At 34.9% G+C, this 26,337-nt stretch overlaps 1 protein-coding gene across 1 annotated transcript; it reads right to left on the bottom strand.

The window, feature by feature from the left end:
* Nucleotides 1-5,941: 5,941 nt before the first annotated feature.
* LOC109054776 (neurturin-like) lies at nucleotides 5,942-25,583 on the bottom strand. Its single transcript, XM_042734582.1, has 3 exons — nucleotides 24,292-25,583; nucleotides 11,383-11,656; nucleotides 5,942-9,584 (listed from the first exon to the last, which is right to left on the bottom strand). Exons 2-3 carry the CDS (start codon nucleotides 11,627-11,629, stop codon nucleotides 9,157-9,159), a joined length of 675 nt encoding a protein of 224 aa, XP_042590516.1. The 5' UTR covers nucleotides 11,630-11,656; nucleotides 24,292-25,583; the 3' UTR covers nucleotides 5,942-9,156.
* Between the last annotated feature and the right edge of the window lie 754 nt (nucleotides 25,584-26,337).

Genomic DNA, 26,337 nt, shown 5'->3' with positions numbered 1-26,337 from the left:
GAAATTGGTTAGAAGTTGTCATTGCTAATACAAATCATCGTGTTTTCTTCACTTGGTCTTAAAAAGGTCCTAGTAGTCTTAAATGTCCTTATAAAACCTTCAGAAACTCAATGCGACCCTTTAAAATATTTCTTCTTTCTGGGCCACAGAAACAAGACTTCACACATGTGAATTTCAATTTTAAGCACCTTATTTTTTGTTCTTCTAGACACAATAAGCTGGTTGAAGCCTCAGTGCCACATTTTGCTTCTGTCCAAATGTTTATGGCTACAGATCGTTGAAACGTACGTTTGTATACATGGACATAATCATACTCGCTGAGTGTAATGAGTATGTGTGCAGCATCTCTCAGCACTGATTGTGGGTTTCCTCACTGTTCCCTTTCAAAACAAATGTGGTCAACCACAGAAAATGTTCCCTGAATGAATCACTGACAGCGATGATGATAATTACCCTCACCATTAGCATGCATGTGGTGGAACTGGTGGTATCTGTTCAGTTTTCACATCGTTTTATTTATTCGTTTTGGATTCTTATTATGTGGACTGTTCTCTATTGAATCATATAAATGGAGTATTTTTCGCTGTAATTTAAATAAATCCCTAATCTCACTATTTTTCTCAGCTCTTTGTTTTTTAAGACGTGGCTCTTGTTTGGTTAAAATTCCAAAAGCAGTTTGGAATCGTTTCATCCTTGATTCACATGCTAAACTGAGTCATTTCTAATCAACTAAATATTAGCAGACATGCACAAAGCTGTGACGGAATATTAGACAATGCCACGTGAAGTGTTTTTTTTTTTTTTTTTTTAAATGTGAAATGTGCGCTTCAAATGTGAAATTTGTAACAACATGCATGGCTCTTATTTGAAAAATCACTCTTATTGATCACACAAGCAGAAAAAAAAAAGATTTGTACAAGCTTAATCCAAACTAACTTCAGAAATGATTTGAAAGTGCGATTTTTGTTAATGAGTGTCTTAATGTTTAAGACAGATTTGATTTGTTTTTGAGCATGTGATGCAAGATGTTGCTACAACAAAAAACAGTGCATGTGCTTCTTAATCCCCCGGTGCTGTTCTGTTATTTTTTTTAATGTATTTTTATTTCAGTAGAATTGTATGGAAAAAAAATCATTCAAAAAAATCTTGATTCGAAAAGGTTAAATGATCCTGGTAAAAAAAGAGAAAAAGTCACACTAGTACTGTTCGCAGTAAAAAAAGACCACATTGGAAATAAATAGGCAGCAAATTTCATCAAGTGGAAATGTTTAGTATTGCACCCAAACAAAATTTGACATGATTTGAGATATCAACCTCAAATTTGGAACACAGCTTGTTTAGATTTATGGCTTTATTTTTAATGCTGATTTAGAATAAGACATGTTTTGGAAAATATGTATTTCGTATAAAATTTAAAAATATAATTTTTGTGCATTTTTCATAATAATAAACTTATATAACTTCTTATTAGTTTTTCACTTTTTACACTTCCTTCAGCAATAATCTGGCTTCTTTAAAAAGACACCAACTTGAGTGCTCCAAAGTAATCAAAATGTAATATATATATATAAATTGAACTACAATAAAGTTAATTTATTTCATAAAAAAAAAAAACAGTTTGAAGTTAGCCAGCCGACTGTCCTCTTCAAAAGTCCAGAGGATGATGTGTTTCCACAGATCACTGCTCTTTTTTTCATTCCTGCTTTAAATGTCCTACCTGCAGCAATATTTTCCACAGTTTTCCATATTTTGTTGTGTGTAACAAATGTGTTGGATACAACCCTTGTGAAAAGCATAATAATTCATAAGTTGTGAAAATGCTTGCAAAAGTGGCTGCAATCTAAAAGAAAAAAATTGCAATCCCCTGTTCTCACACAGAAGTTTTATGCTTCCCTAAGAAACTGGGCATTCATTTGCAAAAGCACTCAAATACAGTCTAACCTCCAGTTTATATTATTTCCATCACCAGTTTTTTGAGAGAAAATGAGGATTTTTGTGAAAGTTTTGGAAGCAAAAGCATTGAAATGTAATATTTAATAGGACTTAAAGAGACATGGTCATGGTCCCATTAAAAAAAATAAAAAAAGGAAAACTTATATTTTGATGCTTTTGCTTTTCTCTTGCAAAAGTTTTGTAATTGAAATAAAATGAGGTGGGAGGAAATGCAAAGTTACTCCGGTTAATGCAATACTTTTGAGAGAAAACGCAAAGTTTTACAAGAAAATGCCATTTCCTTGGAGAACACAATTGCGAGAGAGCACAAATGTTTTGCGAGAAAATGCAAAGTTACTCAGGATAATGTAATATTTTTGCGAGAGAATGCAAATGGTTTGCGAGAGAAATAACATTTCCCCTCTGATCTCATATTTTTTCCATCACTATGTTCTCTTATAGGAGCTTCATACTTCAGGGCTACCCAATAGAAAAGAAATAACACACAAAAAACAAAATTTTTCCAAGTAGTGTTACATCATTTACATGCTGAAGTTCTCTTGAGACAAAATCAGACAATCTGAGCTCATAAGAGTGTGTCCTCATGCACAGCACAAATCAGTGATCACTTGAACATGAGAAGAAAACCGAGCACCAAGCCGTGATTTCAGGTAATCGAGACCAGCTCCTTCACCGGAAATAATGACTCCCGACGTGTTTAGTCTGTCTGGCTTCACCCGAGTGACCCACTCAGATGGCCAGTGAGATTCAGACATTGTATAATGATAGAATAGAGTCCAGGCAAACAGAAAGGCCTGGCAGTGATAGATGATGTTTGTGTTGAGGAGATAACATAACACTCTCGCTGGTCAAAGTGGTTTACCATCCAAATTACAGTGATTGATTCCTCAAAGCAGAGCAGTATTTGCTTAGTGTGATCACCCTGCAGGCTCGCCAGGATAGTTTGTGTGCATGATCCTCATTTCAAAGTCAAACAAGCCAACCTATGATTGTGCATTTCTCTGTCAGTTGACAGCAGAGGGCGCTCAGCACATGGCCAGAACATCACTAGATGTAGGCCGTGTTTGAAATGTTTGGAAATAAAGCCTGGATTGTTTAATTTATATTATAGATTACAGGCTCCATTGCTTGACTCTTTTAGCACACAGCAAAAACCGCATAAGGGAAGGAAGAAGTCTAATCTTACAGTTAGATAAGCGATATAAAAATAGAAAAGTAATAAATAAGTCTTGAAAGGCTCTTAAGGCTTTAAAGTTAAATCACGACTGCCTGTTGAAGAATCTGTCAAGAAATGGTATTATTGTGCCTGAGCAAACTCTGGAAAAACTGTTTTTAATAGGCTAATTTTATTAGAAAAGGTTTTCTGCAGATCTGTCAATATATCATGTTTTCCCACATCAGACCCAAAGTAACAGGACCATAAACACTCATAAACATTAGGAATCCATCTTGAAGAAACTGTAGAAGCATGATATTTGAATTTAAATAAAAGCAAATTGTAGGTAATTAAATGCAACTTATTTAAAAATTGGTTTGCATTACATGAAAAAACATATTAAATCTAAATACATAAAAAAATAAAATCATAAATCAAATTAAATCCCTGATCAATATGTTAAAAATAAAACATAACAACATAATAACAATAAAATATTATATATATATATATATATATACATATATATATATATGTGGTGTGGTGTGTGTGTGTGTGTGTGTGTGTGTGTGTGTATATGTGTGTGTGTATATATTGTTTCATATATATGTATATATATATATATATATATATATATATATATATAATTTGTGCTGTCAAACGATTAATCGCATGCAAAATAAAAGTTTTTGTTTACATAATATATGCGTGTGTGTGTATATTTATTATGCATGTATTAATACACACACATACAGCATACATTTAGAAAATATTTACATGTATATTTATATTCATATAATTTATATAATATATAAATATATTTAATATATAAACGTTACATATCTTTATTAAATATATACAAGCGTGTGTGTGTTTGTGTGTGTGTGTGTGTGTGTGTGTGTATATATATATATATATATATATATATATATATATATATATATATATTATACACACACACACACATATTATGCGATTAATCGCGATTTATCGTTTGACAGCACTAATATATATATATATATATATATATATATATATATATATATATATATATATATATATATATATATATATATATATATGTGTTATTAATATCTACATCAATAAACAACATTACAGAGTGACACGGTGGAGTACAGAAATACATTAAAAATAGGTCAATCAATAATGCATATTGTTTTAAGAGCTTTTTTATTGGAAGAGATTTTAACAGTAAACATAAATCTGAGGCAAGTAATTTACAGTTATGTTTAAATTTAAGATATCTTGCCTTGTGAATGTGGTCTTTATATACAAAGAAATTGTAAGACATCATATAGCTCCCTATTGCCAGAAACGTGAGAGTGGAAAAGAAACAGTTTTATATCCAAAATGCTAACCACTCATAGATTGTTTGGGGATATTCTAAATCATATTGCATTACAATTTGTAAGATTTCACCAGGAACAAAAGATTAGAAGCGACAATATCTAGATGCATTTACCCCACATTTTTCTGAAAAACTTCATAAGAATAAAATGTCTCACTGTTGCTTGCAAAGTGCGAGATAAAGACAGTGCCTTTACTAAACTAGTCAGGGAAAAATCTCGTGTTACAACCTGATAATGTATATTGATTATTCCAAATAAAATGAGGAGAAAATTAGTTTAAAGATCAGCTTCCATGACTCAAGAGTTTTATAAAAGTTTGAGAGCTTCAGGAAGCCTTGTGCACTTAAAATCACAAGAAAGTGATGCAAATGTCCACATTTTTAAGGGATAGTTCACCCAAAAATGTAAATTCTGTCATCATTTACTCACTTTCTACTGCTGAACAAAAAAGAAGATATCTTGAAGAATGTTGGAAATGTTGGTCTCCACTGAGTACTGTATGTTAAAAATACTGTAGAAGTCAGTGGGCACCTCAACAGAAGAAAGAAACTTTGGGACAACTTTTTGAGTGAGTAAATTATGACAAAAATGATATCCTCGGGAGAACTAATCATTTAAAAATCAAACTTGGGATCCAAAACCATACTGAACACCTGCTAAAAATATTATTTTAGCCAATTCATTTGAAAAGACAGAATTATGTTAATTATGCAAGTCATGAAGACACAAATGGCAAATGGCACGGTTTCCTAAGAATGAACCCACAACTTGCAATGTACTATAAATGCGTATCATTTGTAAAATTGTAAATACATACCCTTTTAAGTAAAGCACCAGTTTCTCTCAAAGTCAGGACTGGGTCAAGTTTGCTGTATTTTTACACTGACATTTATTCCCGGACACACAGAGCTGCTGACAGTAATACATGCGTGTCAAGGCCGTTCACCGTGGGTCGACACTCAGGGGGGATTATGGGTAATATGTTGTCCTCAAGAGATGCATGTTTCTCAGCTTACAGTATCTATCATCCAGCGGTGAGGACAAGAGCCTGGAAATGAATTTGCTTCCCATTTTTCCTGATATGGTACCTCATATGAAATATGCAAGATTCAGTGACCTTCATCTGAGGAAAAAAATCCAAACAAACAATCGAAATCATTTTTTTTTACTCAACATGCTTTAAAGTTGCATTTGGCTGTAATGCTTGGGTTACTGTTGACAGCTTTGGCATAAATGACATTAACTGGTGTTCTTATTTGCACACTTGTGCAGTTAATAACATTGATTAGACAAGCGAAACTTTTAACTCCCACATCAAGCACTTAAACTCTCATTCATCTGTGAAAATATAACCGTACAAAATTTCTCTGGTCTTCTTAATACAAACTAATAAAATAATATAAATGGACAAAACAGGAAAATGAATGTAGAGCACCTGCATCTTTTGTATTTAACAGTTTAATCGTTTCTATCAGATGCTAAACGTTCATCAATGGTTTTTAATTAAATAGTAATGTAATCTGAATTTAATTTGTGCTTATGCAACTCAAAAAGTGAAACAGTGACAGTATAATAAATCACACAGGGTTGGGTTGGTTTTAAAGCTGATACAGTTTATTAAACATGTTATATATCGAATATAATACATATGAGATATTTTTGGCACCCCAAAAAATAATAAATATGTTCTTGTTAAGTCAGTGACTCTACATCTAAATAAATTAACAAACCATAACTTACTGTTCAATAAATATGCATAATTTGTTATATAGATGCATTGCATCAATGTTTATTGCAGTTGGTCAACAGGGTCCAACAATGCTCAAACTGAAAGGCTGTGTGTGTGTGTGTGTGTGTGTGTGTGTGGGTTAACAGGACATCCCACTGCAGCAGGTGGAAGAGACTGAGGCCATATGGACGGACAGATGAACTCTTCAGAGACTGCAGTTACTCCAAAAAAAGTAAAAGAACAAATACGATTAACCACAGAGTGACAGATTAAGATATGAATGGATTATACAGCACTATTTCTATTAGACAGGAGTGTTGATGTTTTTTTTTTAACTCAGCTTGACATCATTTGGAATTATTTTGTTCACCTAAAAAAGTGAAACTGTGCAGTAAATACATTAGCGAAACTATTTTTATCAGACCAGATACTTATATTTTTGTTTGTAACAATGTAACAGAGTCAGTCGATTTAAATGGTACTGTTTTTAGTTGTATCAGTATAAAGATGAGAAAAATGAGAATTCTGTCATCATAGAAGAAGATATCTGAGAAATATCTCAAGAAATGTATTTTCCAAAATCACCAAAATTCTTCAAAATATCTTCTTTTATGTTCCACAGAAGAAAGAAAGTCATGCAGTTTTGGAACAACATTCAGGGTGAGTAAATAATGACAGAGTTTTCATTTTTGGGTGAATTATCCATTGCATAAAAGCAATATCATGCTAAAAATCCTGCATGATGCTGCTTAAACATTTTTTGCATATGGTTTTTGATTATGAATGTGAAATTAGATTCTATTTCATAATTGTTCTAGTTCAGCATGCTAATAGATTTTTACAACCATATACATGCACATTACTATATTAGTGTATTGCATAAATCTTCAATTTGGTTTTATATATATTTTTGTCCTTATGTGAAAAAATATATACAAAATAAAATCAAAAGAGTTGTTACAGTAGCACAAAGTCTGCACACCTTTGGTTTGTTGATTTTAAGGCCGGGCTCAAGTCTTCTCCTGTAATTACATCAGTGCTCTTATGAACTGATCAGACTTACATGTGGCTTAAAGGGACACTCATCTGCTTCCTGAGCACAAGACATCGATTTCAACTCTCATTGTGATTTATCGTACTTTATTTGTTTTCCAAATTCTCTTTTCAGTTACTATTGCATGCAATTACTGCACGCATTTGCAGTCTGTTGACATCATGTGTACGTGTCTTACTGCAGCTGTAATCCATTAAGTATAGTATTATATAATATTATTATAAAGAGTTCTTTTTATGTCAATGCAAACAAGATTGACTACAGAAAGTCGAAACGAGGAGTTAGTTTCAGTAGTATCTGTGCTTGTTCAATGCCTAATTACCAGAGATTATTTTGGTGGAGTTTAGAGCTAAAATCAGGACATGGTTTTATTTCGAGACTAATTCGATGCTTGTGCAGGTTGGTTCTTCCCTCTTTAGTTCTCTGTATTTTTGTCCAAGGCTTGACAGGAGCTAAAGTGGATTAGACTCTTCTGTTATAGGATTTACACAAATAAAGTGGATTTGGTCAGGTTAACTAAGGGAAGACTGACACCGGCTGCTGCCGAGAGGTTGCCTTCAATTTCATACATTTGCAAGCATCTATAGAAGATCTAGGTGGGATCCAAATTTTTCCTCTGAGGAACAGTGCAAATTGACTTTATGATGGCAGTCCAGGCCAATAGTAGCAGAATTTTGGCAAAGCACAATTTGGATATTATCAATGCACAAAAATCGAACAAATTTCTCTCTATATAGAACCTGACTGGAAGATTGGGAGAACCTTGTGGAGACACTGCAACCCTATCTATTTTACAAGGTGGCGATTTCATATGAATTCACACAATGTGAAGTACAAAAATGTATGTTTCGTTGCAAAAAAAATAAATAAATAAGCATGAAGATCTACCCCTAAATGTAACCGTCACTTGGGCGTAAGTATATTGTATGAGTGTTAGCCATCAATTTGCCAAAAAGTATAGTAGTTTTGCAATGAGATTGTTTTGGACATTGTAGTATTGTTTCATAAATGCATCAAATTTTATAAATTGGAACCCATTTATATTTTTTGTTACCCAGATTTTTTTGCCAAAAAATCAGAACCTGTCTGTGTAATTTGGGCAGTCGGATGTGATAGATTTCATAAGATGTGAAATTGTTGTGTTCGGAACAACTTTAAATTTTGGTAGCGTGTGACCACCGGTTTTTCCTCTGTTATGGCATTTGTGTGATACCTAGCATTTAAAATCCATCCTTTAGCAGATTTTTGTTTGATTATTATACATTTAATAAATGTCAATATTTTGATCAAATATTGGGTTTTCTTTAACAGAGCCATGTTGACTGTAGCAAAGCTGAGGTAGATGTTTAGTATAACTAAAGCGTCTGTTTGCATTTGATTTGTGGGAATGTTTTGCCTTTGAAATATCAGAGTTGAAACCTTTCAGAGCTGCTGGGATCATTTACAGGTCAGTTACACAATGAGGAAGTTTTGTTCAGCATTGGGTGTGCCTTTGTGTACTTGCTTTGTTTACTGAAGCCCTGAATGAATTTTCTAGAGGTTATCGACATTGAAACTGAGCATCCACCCAACATTTCAAGCTATTTGAAATAGACCCACGAAGGCAATAGAAACAAGATATACAGCAGCATCTCATAAGCAACGACTAAACATGAGAATAATTTTTTGCTTAATATATTTTTGGTTTCTCTTCATCAGGACTGGCAGAAGTATCTGAGGAGAATCTGTCAGCCGAGTATGTTTCGTGAAGGCAATGCAAGACATAAGCTCTCGCCTCAGTGCTTTAAGCCCAGAAGATTTTCTGCTCCAAATCGAGGGGTCTATTTTTCAGAGATTAAAACATGTTATGTTTCCTAAAAGTTTTAAGTACTCCGATGAGTTTTGATCCTCAACGTCAGACGCATCCACATGCTTTGGCCGAAAACTCTTGGATTGTGTGGTATTTGTTGAAGTTATCGAGGAAGGAGATGTCCTCCTCATACGCGGTGGGCCGACAGCAGGGGCTGTGGCGCGCTTTGTCCTTCTGGTCCCTTGTTAGCAGCTGCGAGCGCTTCATGAACGCCAGCGTCAAGTCATAGTTTTTGCGGCTAGTGGTACACTTTCCGCTGCAGTAATGGAAGACTATAGTCTCGTCACTGACGTATCCCAACCCCAGCTGACTGACCGTCACCTCCACCTCCTGCAGCGAGCAGGGTTTGGATCGCTTTTTTGCCCGTTTAGTCCTTTTGCTCTGCTGGGCATCTCTGCGGGCTTTCCTTTCCACCAGTGTCCCAATGACCTGCTTCAGCTCGCCCTCTGTGAAGCTCTGGAACATCTTCATGACTGAGGAGAAAAGGAGGGTTTAGCATGGCAAAAACATTATTTTAATTGTGCATGCCCACTTTTTCAGTGGCGCTTATTAAGTATATTTTCCATTAGTTTTTTTTTTTTAAAGTCTCTGTTAAAGAGTTTTAAGCCATGAAACAAACCAGTCACCTACGAGGAGAACCTCAACATTGATTTGAAGCAGAAATCTGTATATGAAAAAGTATATGCAAAAACTGACAAAACTGGTAGGGTTTTGTCAGCCCAACTGCTAATCAAAATTAGTTCCCAAACATGTTTTTTCCCCCATGGTTTTCCCCTCTGTGGGGGTCTTCGGGGGGGAAATCGCTTTAACCCAGAGACTTCAAAAACAACCCTTAGCAATAGCATAAAAGTAGCCCGATTCTGTAGTAAAACGGTGGACTTGGCAACTGGACTTGGGCCAGATTTACTAAACAGGGCAAATAAGCGTTAGAGCCAGCACAATATACCAAGAGCAGCACAAGTTACTGCTTTAAGAAATGCTCTTTTGGGCATTAAATAATGCTGCAAATACCAGTCAATTGACGAGTGCAAATTTTAGTAAATTGCTTTGTGTGATTCATTTAAATACTATCCTCCCATAAATGTACAGATTGAAAGGGAAACACCTAAAAAATGAATATTCAATAAGGCGAGTCGCAAAAATAACTGTGTCCACGCCTCTTCAGTGCTATTTTCCCACTGCGTGTCTTTAGTAAATCCTGTCAGTAATTTTTTAGTGACAAATGAGGGTTTGCACTGCCGCAAGCTGATCTGGCCCTTAGTAAGGGAAGGAATTGCAGTCTCAAAGCATTGCAAATGACATAATCGAATTAAAAAAAGGAGAAATATAAAACTATTCATTTAAAGCTGTTGATTATATCTACAGAAACTATATATTAATATATAAATTCTCTTTCTGTCTCTAAAGAGCTCTTTTGGTGCTCTTTGCTTGCTGATTGGTCGAACCTGACTGTTGCGCTCTATTATAATTTACTTTGCAAGCTGCACATTTTTGCTCTTCAACCCTTTGAATGTCTTTGAAGGATATTACTGACATGAAACCTTTTCTTTAACACTTTTTTTTTTAAAATCAGGATTTGACAGTTAAAGTCGCTACTGATGTTGTTGACAAATGTCTCTGAATAAATTTTTGAATTTGGTTCTGTTCCTAACACAATGCAATCATATGGATATTGAACATTCGTATAAATGGGTTATGTTTATGATACTTTTATGATGTGCTTGCAGTGTATTTTAAGGTGCAGTGTAATATAAATGAAATTAATATTAAGTAAGTAATGGTTCAACAGTTATTTCTTTAAAACAAGTTTGCAGACAGAACAAATGTGAAATATTATAAATTTAAATTAAGTAAATGAGCCAACTGTGTTTAATAAATGCAACTGAAACTGAAATTGATTATTACATATTCATTTAATAGAGATTCATGAACATTTGTATGCCCGTAAAGTTGTTCATACAGTACATCATTTTTATTTTTTGATGCTGTCAGCATGTCAATATTTTAGTGTTTTAGTGTGAAATACATATGAAAACTGTTTGAAAACATTTTTTTTTTCAGTTCTAGTTGGTTAGCACAGTGGCGTAAATGTACAAACTATTGGTTATCATAAGTTAAATTCACATGGAATTCTGCTTATGTGAAGTTAGACTTGAGCCTGACGTCTGGGAGGCCTGCATGCTAAATGCAATCTGATGTAAACAATGATAGGCTACGCTATAATGAACCGCTGTCACAACATGAGAACATAAGGGCACGTCGTGATCTTACATTCTGATACGAGAGCGTTTCCTCCGTCTGCTGATCTGACCCGGCGTTGCCGTCCCCCTGCAACGACGGTAGACGACGAATTGCTTGGTGTAAAAGAAGATGATGTAGGTGAAAGTGATGAGGATGAAGCTCTGCGGTGGGGAGGAGGGGGTGGGGCTCGGGAAGAGGGGGTGGATTTAAGGACGAGCAGAGGAAGTGCAGCACCACAGAGAATCAGGCCGATGGCAGCAAACTTCCATAACTTCATCTTAGAATGAGGAAAAGCATTGGGCCCCTGCAAAACAACCAAACATCCATCACTCAAAACCAAAAACAAACACTGCTTTAATGTTTGCTATTCTATTGAGATTTTGGCATCACACATTTGGACAAGTGAAGCCAGAAACATTACATATAATTTTCATTTTGTCAGAATATACGCTTCAACTGATTGGGTGTCAGTGGAGAAAAATGCTTTTGAAACTACATCAACTAGCAGTCATTAGAGCAGGCATCTCCAACCCTGCTCCTGGAGAGCTACCATCCAGCAGACTTCAGTTCCAACCCTGCTCCAACACACCTGTCTGTAATTATCAAGTAGCCCTGAACACTTTGATAAGCTGGTTCAGGTGTGTTTGATTGGGGTTGGAGCTGAAATCTGCAGGACAGTAGCTCTCCAGGAGCAGGGATTGGAGACCCCTGCATTAGAGTATTAGTAGACGATCTGCTTAATATCTGCTAACACTTTATTTTGATGCTCCCTCAAAAGACATTCTACTGATTGTACCAACTTTGCAAGTATATGTTAACTTTCTCTACTAATGCTAACCCTATATCTGCTGATACTCGAATGAGAGTTAGTTGACATGTAATTGCAAAGTTACTTATTGTTAGTAAATTGTCTCAAATAGGCTATCAAAATAAAGTGTAACCCTGGTTATTGTCCCCATAATGGTCAATCGATTGTAAATTGACCATGATAAAATCAGGCCTATAATTTAGGCCATATAAACGGAATGCTCGACATACACAAGCCATTTGAGAGAATGAGCTGGCTAATTTATATAAGCATTAGTATATTGCCTTTTTATTTGATTTGGGATCCAAGGCAGCTTTGGCACTTATTGCTACGAGGTTGTTATTGCTGCAAAAAGCACATTTTGAAAGTCCACTGAAAACATATCTTCATCTTTGGCATAGATACGGTATATTGAATGTATGCATTATGTTTGAGCAAACTAATCAACGTGAAAATCGACACATGCCATGGTGTTTCTTATTTGTGGTCTCTAACAAAATTCATAAATTAGATTACCTGGTTAACCTACCCATTTAAAGAAGTCGCTGCTTGCCACTTAAAAAAACAGACGTCATGCGCTAATGCCCGTTATAGCGCCCCCTGTGGCAATGCTAAAAATATGTATTTCAATGATGGAAGAAAAGCTTGTCGCTAGAAAGCTTCTTATTTCTCGTACTTGGGTAGATTGTGTTTTTATAAATTACATGCATTATTGTTTATAATTAAGTAATTATTATTCTTTTTTTCACCCTTTTAAGCAACATTCGTTCAAAAATTAGTGTGAGAATTAGCCAAAATTTTGTTGTCAATTTGGTTTGGTGAGCACAGTCAAGTGCAGAAATGACAAAGTTTAAACCTGAAGCAGATTTTGAACTTAAGAATTTGAAAAAAATTGTATGGAGTTTAGCTAAGTCCACACAGATTCTACTCACTATAATTATTTTACCACCATGTGTGAGTTTGTTTGATTTTGCACTTATCAGATTGACTTGAGACCATGGGAGACCTATGGCTAGATTTACTAACAGCTTCAACTAGCACAAACCCTCTTTTGGCGGGTCAGGATTTACTAAAGATATGCAATGAAACATGAAACCGTGTAACTGGGAAGTTAGCAAAGCAATAATTCATGTACTTGGGTGGATTTTGTTCCTCAAATTCTATTTATAAAATAAATTCCATATAATGTTAATTCCACTCTGTGATTCGGCTTGATCAAGAGTACTTGTAATTAGATCAAATTAGATTTTAAAATATTTGTAATCAGAATACAGTAACTTTTTTATTGATTACAAGATTACAGTAGCAATATATTAGTAATAGTTTATTGATTCTCCCTAATTGCTCTTTTTCATCTTTTAAATGTTACTTTCTTATACAGCTTACCACTTATTTACACTCAGAAAAAAATTCACACAATAACCAGTCATTAGTCACGAGGCTACGCTGCACTCGACCGCTGGATTTACACAAACCATTTCAGATTTAAGAAGTGTTTCAACATTGCATCAAGTACTGATGAACACTTTTCACTTTGTTATTTAACCATGTATTATTTTGTCTTTGGAAGGTTTTTGTCTTTCAAACACATTAAAAGTATGATTATTTATTATTTACTACGTATTTGCATATAATGCCGTGAATCCCAAACTTTTTTTATCATCCTTGTCATCCATAACCCTGAGATTTTAAAATAAATATTATAATAGTTAAATATCACATTTGCATGTTCACGGCTCTCTGACATTGGTCACATGATGCCCAGGTAAATCAATAAAATATTAAATTTTTTAGAATTTTATTTTGATTGGTTTTATTTTAAAATGATTTATTTTAATTGTAAATTTTTATGACTTAATTTTTTTTAATTTTTTTTATTAAGCTCACAAACTTCCTGTAGTTCCTTCAGTTTGGGAAACCGTGATGTAATGTCATGTTGTTATTTTTTCTTACTCTTTGTATTTTAATATCAATATGGTACAAGATTATCCAATGTGATAAATGAGATGTCAAAAAGTAGTCTCATTATATTTCCTAAAATGTGTAAAGTAATGGATTTAGTTGCTAACTACAATTTTTGTCATGTAATTTGGAATCCTTATTGCTTACATATTTTTCAAACAAGCACATCAAACATTGAATTTTTATTTTTTGTAAAAAATTTTATTGCTTTGACATTTTTTAGATGCACTGATGATTGATGCTTATGTTTGACACAACTGTTATTCTCAAAAACGTTCCAAGGACAGCAGTCCAACAATTACAGAACTGCAGCACTAACAAACGCCAGACCAAATGAAAACATCTTCGATTGTGTATTCAGAATCTTTCAGCTACATACGAGTGGCCTCGTGCAAAGCCGAGTTGTTGTTCCAAATATTTCATTCACAGATGTTTGCACAAGTGGTTTGGCCATCCGCAGCTTCTCTGCTCCTCTGCTGATCTCATTCCGGTCGCAGGTCTCGGAGCGCTCAGGTGTGGACTGTCCAGCCGTGCCATGTGACCCAAATCGTCTGTAGAACCCAGAACATACAAAAACTGCCACATGCCCCCAAAGCGTTCTTGTTTAATGTTTTATTTTTCAATCTATCAGATGGGGATAAACTTGGAAGTTCCAAGCAAAACAGGCTGTGTTTTCACTTGGGCTGCAGTGTTACACTGATCACAAGCTTCTCCTTTGGCAGCTTCATAGTACACACATGAGAAGTATATTAGTAGGTTTTCTTCAGTGATTTCCCTACATCCACATGAAGATTTATTTCCCCCTTTTTGCTCTTTTAAACACAGGTTTAATCTGCCAGGTTTGTTTATTTCTGAGTGAGAAGTTTTTAGGATCATAGCCTTATTGTTACAGGACTAGAATCAGTACAGTGGCAGTACCGAGGTATATTACTCTGTATCAAAGTAATGATACAGAGTACATTCATATATTCAGTTGTATTAAATGATTACCTTGTTAGGTAATCCCACTGAAGAATAAAAGATAACACTTTACAATAGGCTTCTGTACTTAATACATTAGTAATCATGAACACCCGTGTGAAAAAGGTTTTTTCAAGAGTACTTATGGAAATAATATATTTTAAAAGAATATAATTAAGTGTGAACTGATTGTAATGTTTTCAGATGCCTAATTACATGTTATTTTCAATAAAGATGTATTATAGTTGGAGTGATTTGTATTACATGCAGTCAGCTGAACTTTGGTGCTTTTTGACGCACTCAAGTACATCTTTATTTACTTTATCTATAAAATATGGTTAAAATGTAAAGTGACAAGCATTTTTAGAAAAAAGTCTAATATACTTGAATGTAATTTCTATTAAAACTGTCACACACACGCACACACACACACACACACAGTTGCAGCTGTCATGGTTATTGTCTAAAAGACATGATACTATTTTAAGTATTTTTTTTTTTCACTTTACCTAAATATTAGCCAGCTTCCATTAACACACAAAGAAATTCAGTTCACAATATGATTTGTTTTTACACGAGTTCTTATTAAATTGAGATGTTGAAATATCTCTTTCTTTCTGTTATAAATGTGTCAAACCATAAATACACAGATGCCTTTTTTGTTTGTCACATAACCAGACACACAACAGTAACTTTGCATGCTTGTAGGTGTTTGTGCCAGTGGATGTGCCTTTGCTTGTCTTGCCTGTAAATTTTCACAGGAATTATAGTTGAATTGATTCCATTCTCACATGATTCTGTAAGAAAAGCTGCTGGGGGAACAAACAATTCAGCAGCTGAAATCAGGAAATGCCTAGGCCGGTCTTTCAGAGACTAAGAACTAAACCAGACCACAATGACTCAAACGCTTCAGCAGACGTAATTAGAGTGCACTGGACAATAATACACTCTGCTTCTGGTCCAGTGACAGCAAAACATGCCAGATCATAAATAAAGAGTCTGTTAGAATTACAATCAACGGTTGTAGGTAAATGTTCTTGTTTCATAATTCTAAAAAGAGACTGAATAATGTAAAGGGATAGTTCACCCCAAAATTAAAAAAAAAAATGTCATCATTTACTTATCCTCAAGTTGTTCCAAACCTGTGGTTTCTTTCTGCTGTTGAACAGAAAATAAGAAATTATGAAGAACGCAAGTAGCCAAACAATTTCTGGTGCCCATTGTACCCACTTCCATAGTATTTTTTTCCCCCCATAATATGATAGTCTGTGGGGACCCGCAACTTTTTGGTTAAACACATTCTTCATAATATCTTCTTTTATGTTCAACAGCAGAAAGAAACTCATACAGGTTTGGAACAACTTGAGGATAAGTAAATTATGACATTTTTAATCTTTTGGGTGAACTGTCTCTTTAAAATACCAAAATTTGTTCTAGATTCTAGTTTCATGGATCAAGGTACAAAGCACTTTGAGTATATGAATGAATTTGTTTTGAGTTGTGGAAAGAGACGGGTCAGTCGGGAATACAGTTGGCGGCCTCTCTTTAAATCTCATTGGCCTGCGGATGCTTATGTCAGAATACATTGCAGCAAAAGTCAGCAAACGAAATAGCATAATAACATATACCTAACTATTTCTGCCATAAAAGACAGTAGTCTATAGTGATTATAATTAACATAATTTAAGAACAACAGAAGTTAATAGGAGGTCTTCATAAAAAAATATAGGCTACTAGTTAGTCTGTGCATGTGTAAATGTGAAATTCAAATGTGAGTAATGATGATTCATAATCTCTTTCTGGAATACAGTTTCAATCCCATCACTGTTGTCAGTAAGATTTTTAATGTTTTTGAAAGAAGTCTCTGATGCTACACCAAAGCTGTATGTATTTGATAGAGTAAAAACAGTAATATTGTGAAATATTATTATTATTATTTACAATTTATACTGTTTTCTATTTGAATATATTTTAAATGTTATTTATTGCTGTGATCAAAGCTGAATTTTCAGTCACATTATCCTTCAGAAATCATTCTAATATGCTGATTTGCAGTTCAAGAAACATGTATTATTATTATTATTATTATTATTATTATTATTATTATTATTATCATTATTATCAATACTTATCAATATTATTATCAAGCATCCAAATACATTTTTTAATTCAAAATTATGATCACACAAATATAATTTGTAATGAAACTTTTTTTATTATGAAATCAGAATGCAAATATATATGTTGGTTATACGAGCACTAAATGGAAATGGAAAAAGTCTACAGTGGTTCATTAGATTGCTTCCACTCACTGACTCAAAGACAGACTACTCTTTCAGTCTCATGTAAACAAACCATAACTAATAACCCTAAAATGAAATTTAGAAAAACTGCCTCTTTGTTTTATTCTCAGGCATCAGACATAGTCTCCAGCCAGGATACACCCCACACAATTAAGCACACTGTCTCCTTATTAGGAAACAGACGATTGTTCTGAGTGCCCTTTTGGAAGCATGGTGTTCTAAATGTGTGTTCTTTGCAAGGGAAGTGGACTGTGTTTATAGAACATTCAAAAGCAAATTGTCTAGTCAAGTGGGCACTCAGAAATGACAAGATGGCTACAATAGCATCCCAAGAGCCACCTTTCCTAAGAACGAGTTTCTCAGGCTTCAGAGAAAATAGAAATCCCCCATGACATGTTTTGATATTCAGACTCTGTCTGACTGATTGTTGAAGTTCTGCTGATGTCATTTCTGCTCTATAGTCATTATATACTTGGATATTGTATACTGTAATATCCACAAGCTCCTATGTCTTTGATAAAATACAAGGTTTTGTCATTTCAGATCTGCATGGTGGCAATGGAAAGTTTAATGAAATATTTGTGTGTGTCGCTTCCAGTTTTCTTTTTTATTTATTTAGTAATTTTTGTACTTCAACTGAAGGTTATCAATTTCACTTAGTTGCAAAGACATCTAATATTTATATCTTATTTTATTTCAGTTACTGAAAACCTTTTTAATAGATTTATATTTAACAACGCTTATTAATGTTTAACTCATTTTAAGATAGATTACCATTTTAATGAATATTAAAATCACCATTTTAGGGGTTTAATTTCAACTATTCATGGATGTCAATAACAAACCATTAAAAAAATTAAGATTTGAATCCCATTTTGGGCATAGAATATATGAGAAACTTCAAACAGATTGAAACAGAAAACCAGGATGTCCAGATGAAATACTCTTGTACTGAATAGTTGCACCACATTGCTTTTGTTTAAGCTCAGGAAATTTTTTAAGCAAGTTTTATCAAAACAAAACAAGTCGAATCAGCCCGTGGAGGTATTAATGCTAATACCACCCAGTTGAGCTGCAGAGATGTGCACTACATATACTTCACCCATAAGCAGAGGGTGTGACCCTCAGCATTACTATATCAGAGATGCTTTTATTATTGAAAAGAACAGTATACCTTTTTTGATTTATAATTTTACTACAAATCAGAGCACTTCAAGTTTAAACAAAAAGAGTTAGGATAACCTCTTTAAAAATCATGACGTTGCAGTATATTAAAATTGTAAATATTATAGATGTTATTTTGAACAATTATTTTTTTCCCTGGTTCCTTGCACAATTCTACATTCTGACCTCAATTTCTTTTTTCCATATGTATGGATCTTCTGATATAGTAAACTTGCTCGGTAGCGCACCTGATATAGCATTACACATCCAATGTGGAGCACTTTGCTATGAGTTTGTGAAACCTTAGACACAATAAAAAACCTCAAGGGCTTGTAGAAGCTAAAATGACATGGTTGCTTCAGTGTTTTTTTAATCTCGTGTTTGCTTTTGTTAACACTACCGGTTAAGTTTAGCGTAGGTGGTACGTTACTTTTGAACACAACAGAGCACTAACTTTTTAGCCTCACTCAGCAGACTGTTCATTTTTTTGGACAGCTGCGATATGTACAACAACCATCGTAGTAAAACACTGCCAGATTCAAGTTAATCTGTTTCAGATAAAACTGAACATGCTTTTAGCACCACTTAAAGTCGATGTCGTGTCCTAATGGTTATAGAGTTTGACTCCTAACCCTAAGGTTGTGGGTTCGGACTCTGTCTGATGGATTGTTGAAGTCCTGCTGATGTCATTTCTGCTTTATAGTCATTATATACTCGGATATTGTATACTGTAATATCCACAAGCTCTTATGTCTTTAATAAAATACAAGGTTACATGCTCAACATGCTTTTAGCACAACTTAAAGTCGAAGTCGTGTCCTAATGGTTAGACAGTTTGACTCGTAACCCTAAGGTTGTGGGTTCGAGTCTCGGGCCGGCAATACCACTACTGAGGTGCCCTTGAGCAAGGCACCGAAACCCCCAAATGCTCCCCGGGCGCCGCAGCATAAATGGCTGTGTTCACGGTGTGTGTGTGTGTTCACTGCTGTGTGTGTGCACTTTGGATGGGTTAAATGCAGAGCACGAATTCTGAGTATGGGTCACCATACTTGGCTGTATGTCACGTCACTTTCACTTACTGGACATTTCACTTTGAAAGTGTAGTAAAACGTGCGAGAAGCAAAGTAATATCATATTGCAGAAATAAAACTAGGTTGTAGGTTTCAGTAGGAAATGGTCGGCATATATTGAATGGTTTGTACCTTTGTTTTTAAATAACCAATAGGTTCTAGTTGCATCACAGCCATGAACTATGATATGCTACCTGCTAGTTGGCTGCAGGTTTTATTATGGGTTGGGACTGTCTCATTAGAAAACATCTGATTGGACAGAAATCTAAGCAGTGCAGCATGAGTCATCAATATACATATTTTATTCGGAAATGAAAGACCATAATTTATGCTTTAAATCTTTTAAAGGTTTCGCTTGCAAATAACGTAAAAGCAAATATACATGGCCTTAAAGCTACAAACAATTGTTATTTCACTGGAACAAAATACTTGATTGTAATTAAACGTCTTATGCTGAGACAACTATGTCTGTTTACAGGTTGATTACTACAAAAAAATGTGCTGCTGAAAGTCATTGTGCTCAACCAGCTCAACTCTGGCAACAAGTGATGAAAATTTGGGGCGGGACTATCTGTTTGTTTGACCAATGGCACGTGGGAGGAGTGTTTGGGAAACTTTCATTGCTTTTGCAATTGCTTTTGGTGACGTTAGTGACCCAGAAATTACACACCTCACTTTTTAAATACTATGATTAGTCCATGTATAAATGAAGCATTTAGATGAATATGTTCTAGTGTGTTGTTTGCTAAATGTTATTCAGATTGATGAAGCTCTACCTCCATCCTAGATAGTGCAAGGTGAGATCCAACTCAAATGACTGTACAATGGGTGGACGTTTCTCTTTATCTGCAGAGTCAGAGGAAGTTGAGGTGCTTAAAGCAGGACAAAATCAATCACTCTGCTGCTCTCGGCTTGTCTTCTTCTGATGTGCAGAACTGTGTTAGCTTTCCTCACATCTCTGGCATTATATTCAATGGCCTCGTTCACCACACACTAAACAACAGTATAAAACTCATGGAAAATGAACAGATGCCTCTTAAATTAAACGTAACCACCCTGATGTTTATCAGCTATATTATGAATGGCTCAAATTCAGCACATTGTTTATTTTTGCAGTCAGGGATGGGAGTGTAACATAAGAGCTTGGTGCTGATCGTGTTTATGAATTGCAAATGCGTGAAGCATTCATGAGACATGCATGAATGAGATGTTTCATTCTGCAGTATTTAACACAATGAATTTCAGAAGCTCTCAAGAGTCTTTTAAACATTTTGAAGATGTGGAGACACTAAAAACTCTCAATGGACCTTAACGCACACAGAAAAATCTGCAGTGCCTTTAGGTGATTGCTGTCATTTGTCAACATCAATCAACTGATTAAAAGCAGCCTGCCCTGGAAGTGGGAACTATAAATTATTTGGGTTGAATATAAAAGAATATTAAGGATTAGGATAAGGATTAATGTCAGGCTGCCCTTCTGATTTACTGTAGGTCTAATGCTGGCTTTCATTGATCATTGTCAGGCATTAGTGAACGGTAATGCCCATATGATCAGTTAAAGTCTTCTTGATGTACAAATGGCTATTTTCCACAAAACAAAATTAATTAGAGTGAAGATTTTAGGTCGGATAGTCTGGTTTTGAAGACGCTCATTTAACCTCCTTTTATCGCTATTATATATAGAATTTAAACAATCATACAAATAAATAAATACATGTTAATGTTATTTTCAATCTGATTTTAACTGACGTACATTTTAAACACAATATTGTTAGACTATTTTGCAAGCATTGATTCTCTGGTCAACATGGTTCTTCGTTTCTGAATGATTAAGCGTTTTTGAAGGAATCGAGTAAGGCAATGATTCAATAGGCCATTCACAAAGATAGCTGCTAAACTGAATGCTAGAATTAGTACTAATCTTTCTGATTTAGCATATCATTTTCGTGGAATGTTTTTTTTATTCAGAACAGGACTGGAGCGTGCATTGCGGATCATTTGATTTAGATCAGAACTTCGGAGCAGGTTTGTGAAACAGATGATTCAGATCAGAACTTCGGAGCATGGAGCGTGAATAATTTTATTCAGATTGGTACTTCGGAGCATCTTGAATCATTTGATTTAGATTGGAACTTCTGAGTGAACTTCTGAATCATTTCGCGAATTGAATAATTCGTGCTCCGAGTCCTGATCTGTAATGATAATTTTTAGAATCAATATTCAGATTGGGACTACGGAGTGTGGATTGCAAATCATTAGATCGGAACTTCAGAGCGGGTTCGTGAGTCTTTTGATTCAGATTGGAACTGTGGAGCGGGTTCATGAATCACTCAACTCAGATCGGGACTTCGGAGCGTCCGAAAACATGTCCTATGCTCTGAAAAACATTTTTCAAAACAAAACAAAAAGAAAATAGAAAGAAAGTATACACAATCACAAATCCCTTAAGAAAATTAACCTTGATTTACTATTTGAAACTGTAAAGCTGCTTTGACACAATCTGTATTGTTATAAGCACTATATAAATAAAGGTGACTTTAACTATATAAATAAAGGTGTAGTAACCATGTTTTTTGTATAACTAGAGCTTCACTTTAAATACCATGGTTAAATTATGGCTAAACCATGGTTAATTTGTGGTTGGCAAGGTTTTACTATAGTAACCATGTTTTTTGGGTTTTTTTTTTTTGAGTAAAACTATAGTTTCCAAAGTCAGACGTCACTTGTTATGATTTTCAAGGGTGTAGAATTTGGAAGAGACACTATTACATGTCCCCACCAATATCCAGCCACTACTAAACTGACCCTAGCTATAATTTTGATCAAACAATTAAATGTCTGTTGTCTGCCGTTATGTCCCCACCAATGCCATTTTTTTTAAATGTCAGAACTAGATGCTATTCTATAGTACTATTCTTATTATTTTAGCATATTATTTTTTTATTTTTTAGTATAGCCTCTCTTTTTAATATCATATCTTACTATTTTGATCAAATTTGTTGAATTAAAGATGGATGTCTTTGATAATTTTTGGATTTGATTTAAACCAGTATTTACATTTCTGTCACTAGATTATTTTTCAGTTTTTTTTCTGGTGCTAAATCCTTCACAGAAATGTCATACTTTTTGTTGCTAAATAAATAGCCACCCTTGTTTGAAAGCGCTTGTAATTTTGTAGTTGTTCTGTGTTCTGAAGGGACGTCTATTCAGGTGAAGCTGTGTTTCCTTTGGCAGACCATCATAAACATATCTGGGCAGATTTGTTTTATCCAGATAATGAGGACGGTAGTGTTGAAGCTGTGTTGAAGCCCTAAATGACTCAGTTGGGCTTTTCCATGAACGATTAATGTAATGGGTCCTGAAGTGAAAACACAGGAGTGCACACACAATTACATGGTTCACTATCTGTGCAAACTAAGGTTCACACAGCCGTGCAATACTATTGTCAGTCCTGTTTGGGGTGCCAAATACGGATCTGTTCAGATGCAGTTCGGTTCATTTCAAGACTGACAATTGAATTTTATAACTGAAAATACATTTTCTGGAGTCAGAACAGTTTTTTGAGAACACGTTTGGCACATATGTCATAAGTTCACAAATGTTATGTCATCTTCAAGTTATGAAAAATGGGAGAATATAAGATTTTGTGTGGATGAAGCTTGAATGATGAACTGAAAAGAATGAGCATAACCACATGTCTGAGAGGATGATGCAGTGGGACTTGTCTGAAATAATGTAGTAGAAACAATATCATTTCCTATTATTGTCTGTCAGTATGGTTACAAGTATTACTTAATTTGAGAATCATACCCATTAGAAAATTCTTGTACTATGTGAACAGTGTCTAAGATATTGAAAAGAGAAGACCATCAGATCTTAACAAAACTGCAGTAACACACAACATAGTGAGTTATTCAAAAAACAGATCCTTTCATAAGTAGATGCATAACAAAAGGTGATTTGGACCAGGTGTAAAGAGGAACTGAGAGATGGGTTAGAGGAGCTGCTTTGGCTTTTGCCATTCAGTTAATAGTACTCAAAGTACAGAATTGGGCTTTTAGAAAGAACAGAACATGTTAGTGCTTTTGTGAAAGGACTGATGGCTGATGTAAATGCAAGGACAGCTGATGATGATTCGGGGATGTTTAGTATAGGAATGAAGCAGATGACAGACCTCAATCTGTCACTTTCTCTTTCATTTGGCATCTTCTGATATCAAAAGAAACTCAAATAAGCCTGTCTGTAAATGGCTCTTGCCAACACCAAGTGCATGTTCATAAAAATAAGATGAAATGAATAGAGATCAAAATGTTTTTAAACGCACAAATGTATGCCATGTGAATTTGTGCTTTTTTTTGGTAACACTTTTTTTTTTTTTTTTTTTTTTTACAGTGTCCATGTTACATGTACTCACTGCAGTAACAGTAAAAAATGCAAGAAAAGTACATGCAACTAAAGCCTTTTCCTAACCTTATAGTAAGTATGTTACTAAATATAAAATTCCGCTAACAAGGCACCATAACGTAATTATTAAGCATGTTTTTTTTAATGTTACAGCCTTGCTGCACACACCTCATTGCATATATTAGCAAGAATTTTGCCCATTACTGTGTTTGAGAAAATCTCAGCTCTTAAGCTGTAGTTAAGCTGTGAGAGCAGGATGTGTTCTTACCGTCTGCCCGGCTTATCCAGACTCCACAGCACGTCTGTTCAGCTGACCTCTGGGTAAAAATGGCATTGATCAATATTCCAACTCTTTCTCTTTAGAAGAGTAAAAGAGTGCTGTAGTTTCTGTTTATGAAAAATCAGAGGCTCGTCCAGGATACGCACTGCATTCCTCAGTTACAGGATCCTCCAGAAATCCAGGGATGCCAAAGGTGTAAAAATGTCCAAATATCCTCATACTGCATTAAACTTTGGAGACTTTTTGCCAAAACAGGAAAAGAGGAAGAAAATGTCCTCACAATCTGCACTGTTGAAGTAACCAGCCTCAAAAAAGGAGTGCAAGGAGTGCATAAAAAATAAATATAGAAAAATGTCCTCTCAGTGTGTACTTTGATGAGCAACCAGCCTTAAATAATGAGCACTGCGAATAGAACCCCATTAGCTGTTCTCCCAGCCAGCATTACACTTTCACACAAAAACTAGTAATTAAAGGATATGGCAACCATCTATCACTCAAAACACCTGCAAACTATCATTCATGAAAATACATATATATATGTTTAAAGAATTTGGAAGCACTTATTCACATAAGCAGCTGTTCATGTGCAGTCTTTTAAATGTTTACTGTGCAGGTTCTTGTCTTACATCCTTTATAAACACAACTCCGAAAGAAGTAATCACTTGGAAATAAGCTTCAAACATATGTTTATCCAACAGATTCCTCTGTAATGATTCATAAAAGTGAAGAAAAGCTGACTGCAAGTCCCTACAGAAGCCAAAATCCCATCATGCTCTCTCTGAGAGGAGCGCACGCATGTTGCCACGAACCGTCCTTCTGCGCGAACACCTCCTGATCCGAATCCTGACACTCTTCAGAGTTGAATCTCCAAATGAGCCATGTGGGCCCCACGCCTCATTACGGATGGAGATTATGGTCCCAGAGTCAGGGACCTGTCTGACGTATCCCGTCAATACCGGAGGATTACTGCTACTTGGTGTGCCACGCAATGAAGCAGCCCTGACAACTGAACTGAATTAAACAGTGTTGATTTCCACTCCACCAGAGGAGAGTGTCTGACGGCGAGAGCAGCACTGTGACTGTTAGAGATGAGTTTTCTGTGCTGCTAGAGAGCTGGAGAAAGGGCTGGCTGACTGGAGGAGTGGGAGGGTGTGCAGTGGGGGTATTGTGAGGGCGGATGGCATTATACCACACACACCAGCTCCACCCCCTGTCCGTTGTGGACATTTACCTTCAGCCTGGATATCGCTCTATGCTAGAGATGTAAACAAAACTGTAAACTCCTGCCAAAGTCATGCTAATTTGTTTATTTCTCAATTGTTGTGCCAAGCTGCCTTGATATTCCTTAAACATTGTGGTTTGGGGTTGTTCTAAATCCCTAAAGGCTGGAATAAACACGACTTCTAAAATCTGAATGGATCACACACTACCAGACTTTAAAGCCATTCCACAACAAACTCATGCAGAAATATATGCTTTTTTACTAGGAGACGTGTCACAAATGAAACAATGTATTTTAAAATCATTCTCAAAATATCATAATGTTTTTTTTTTGCTATCACTGCAATTTTTTTGTTAATATCTTGAATTAAATTTTATTATTATATTTTCTGCTTGCATGTTAATTATAGTTAAAGTTTTTGCAATATTGCTGTGTGTTCTTGTCATTTTTATTAGTTTTTAAATGTCTATATAGTTTTTGTTTTCATTTTAGTTTATTTAGTGCATCAATATATAATCCTTGATGGATTCATAGTCTGAAGCTAAAAAATGGGAGTCTATGACCATCATACACACCTCACTTCAGTTAATTCAGCAAAAAAAAAAAAAAGTCAAACTTGGCGTTGTAATTTAAAAAATTGCATTTTTACAGTTTTTTTTTTTTTTTTTTTTTTTTTAAGACGTAAAAGTTTGAGATTCTCCATTTGACTTGATGGCATCATCACAATATTTGCATAACAAACTGCAACTGGTCTTCTTTGGTATTGAACTGTCATTTTTTTCAATGTTAACTATTATTATATTAAGCATGGA

Source organism: Cyprinus carpio, chromosome B11, assembly GCF_018340385.1.
Source record: "Cyprinus carpio isolate SPL01 chromosome B11, ASM1834038v1, whole genome shotgun sequence".
NCBI classification, from domain to species: domain Eukaryota; kingdom Metazoa; phylum Chordata; class Actinopteri; order Cypriniformes; family Cyprinidae; genus Cyprinus; species Cyprinus carpio.
The sequence above is the reverse complement of the archived record's forward strand: the minus strand, read 5'-3'. Positions and strand labels throughout refer to the sequence as shown.

What these genes read in the sequence shown, in the direction of transcription:
- LOC109054776 (XM_042734582.1), bottom strand. Translation starts at nt 11,629, where the DNA reads ATGAAGTTATGGAAGTTTGCTGCCATCGGCCTGATTCTCTGTGGTGCT. An exon ending in AAACGCTCTCGTATCAGAAT is followed by an intron (nt 9,585 to 11,382) that starts GTAAGATCACGA and finishes TTTTCTCCTCAG; the next exon opens with TCATGAAGATGTTCCAGAGC.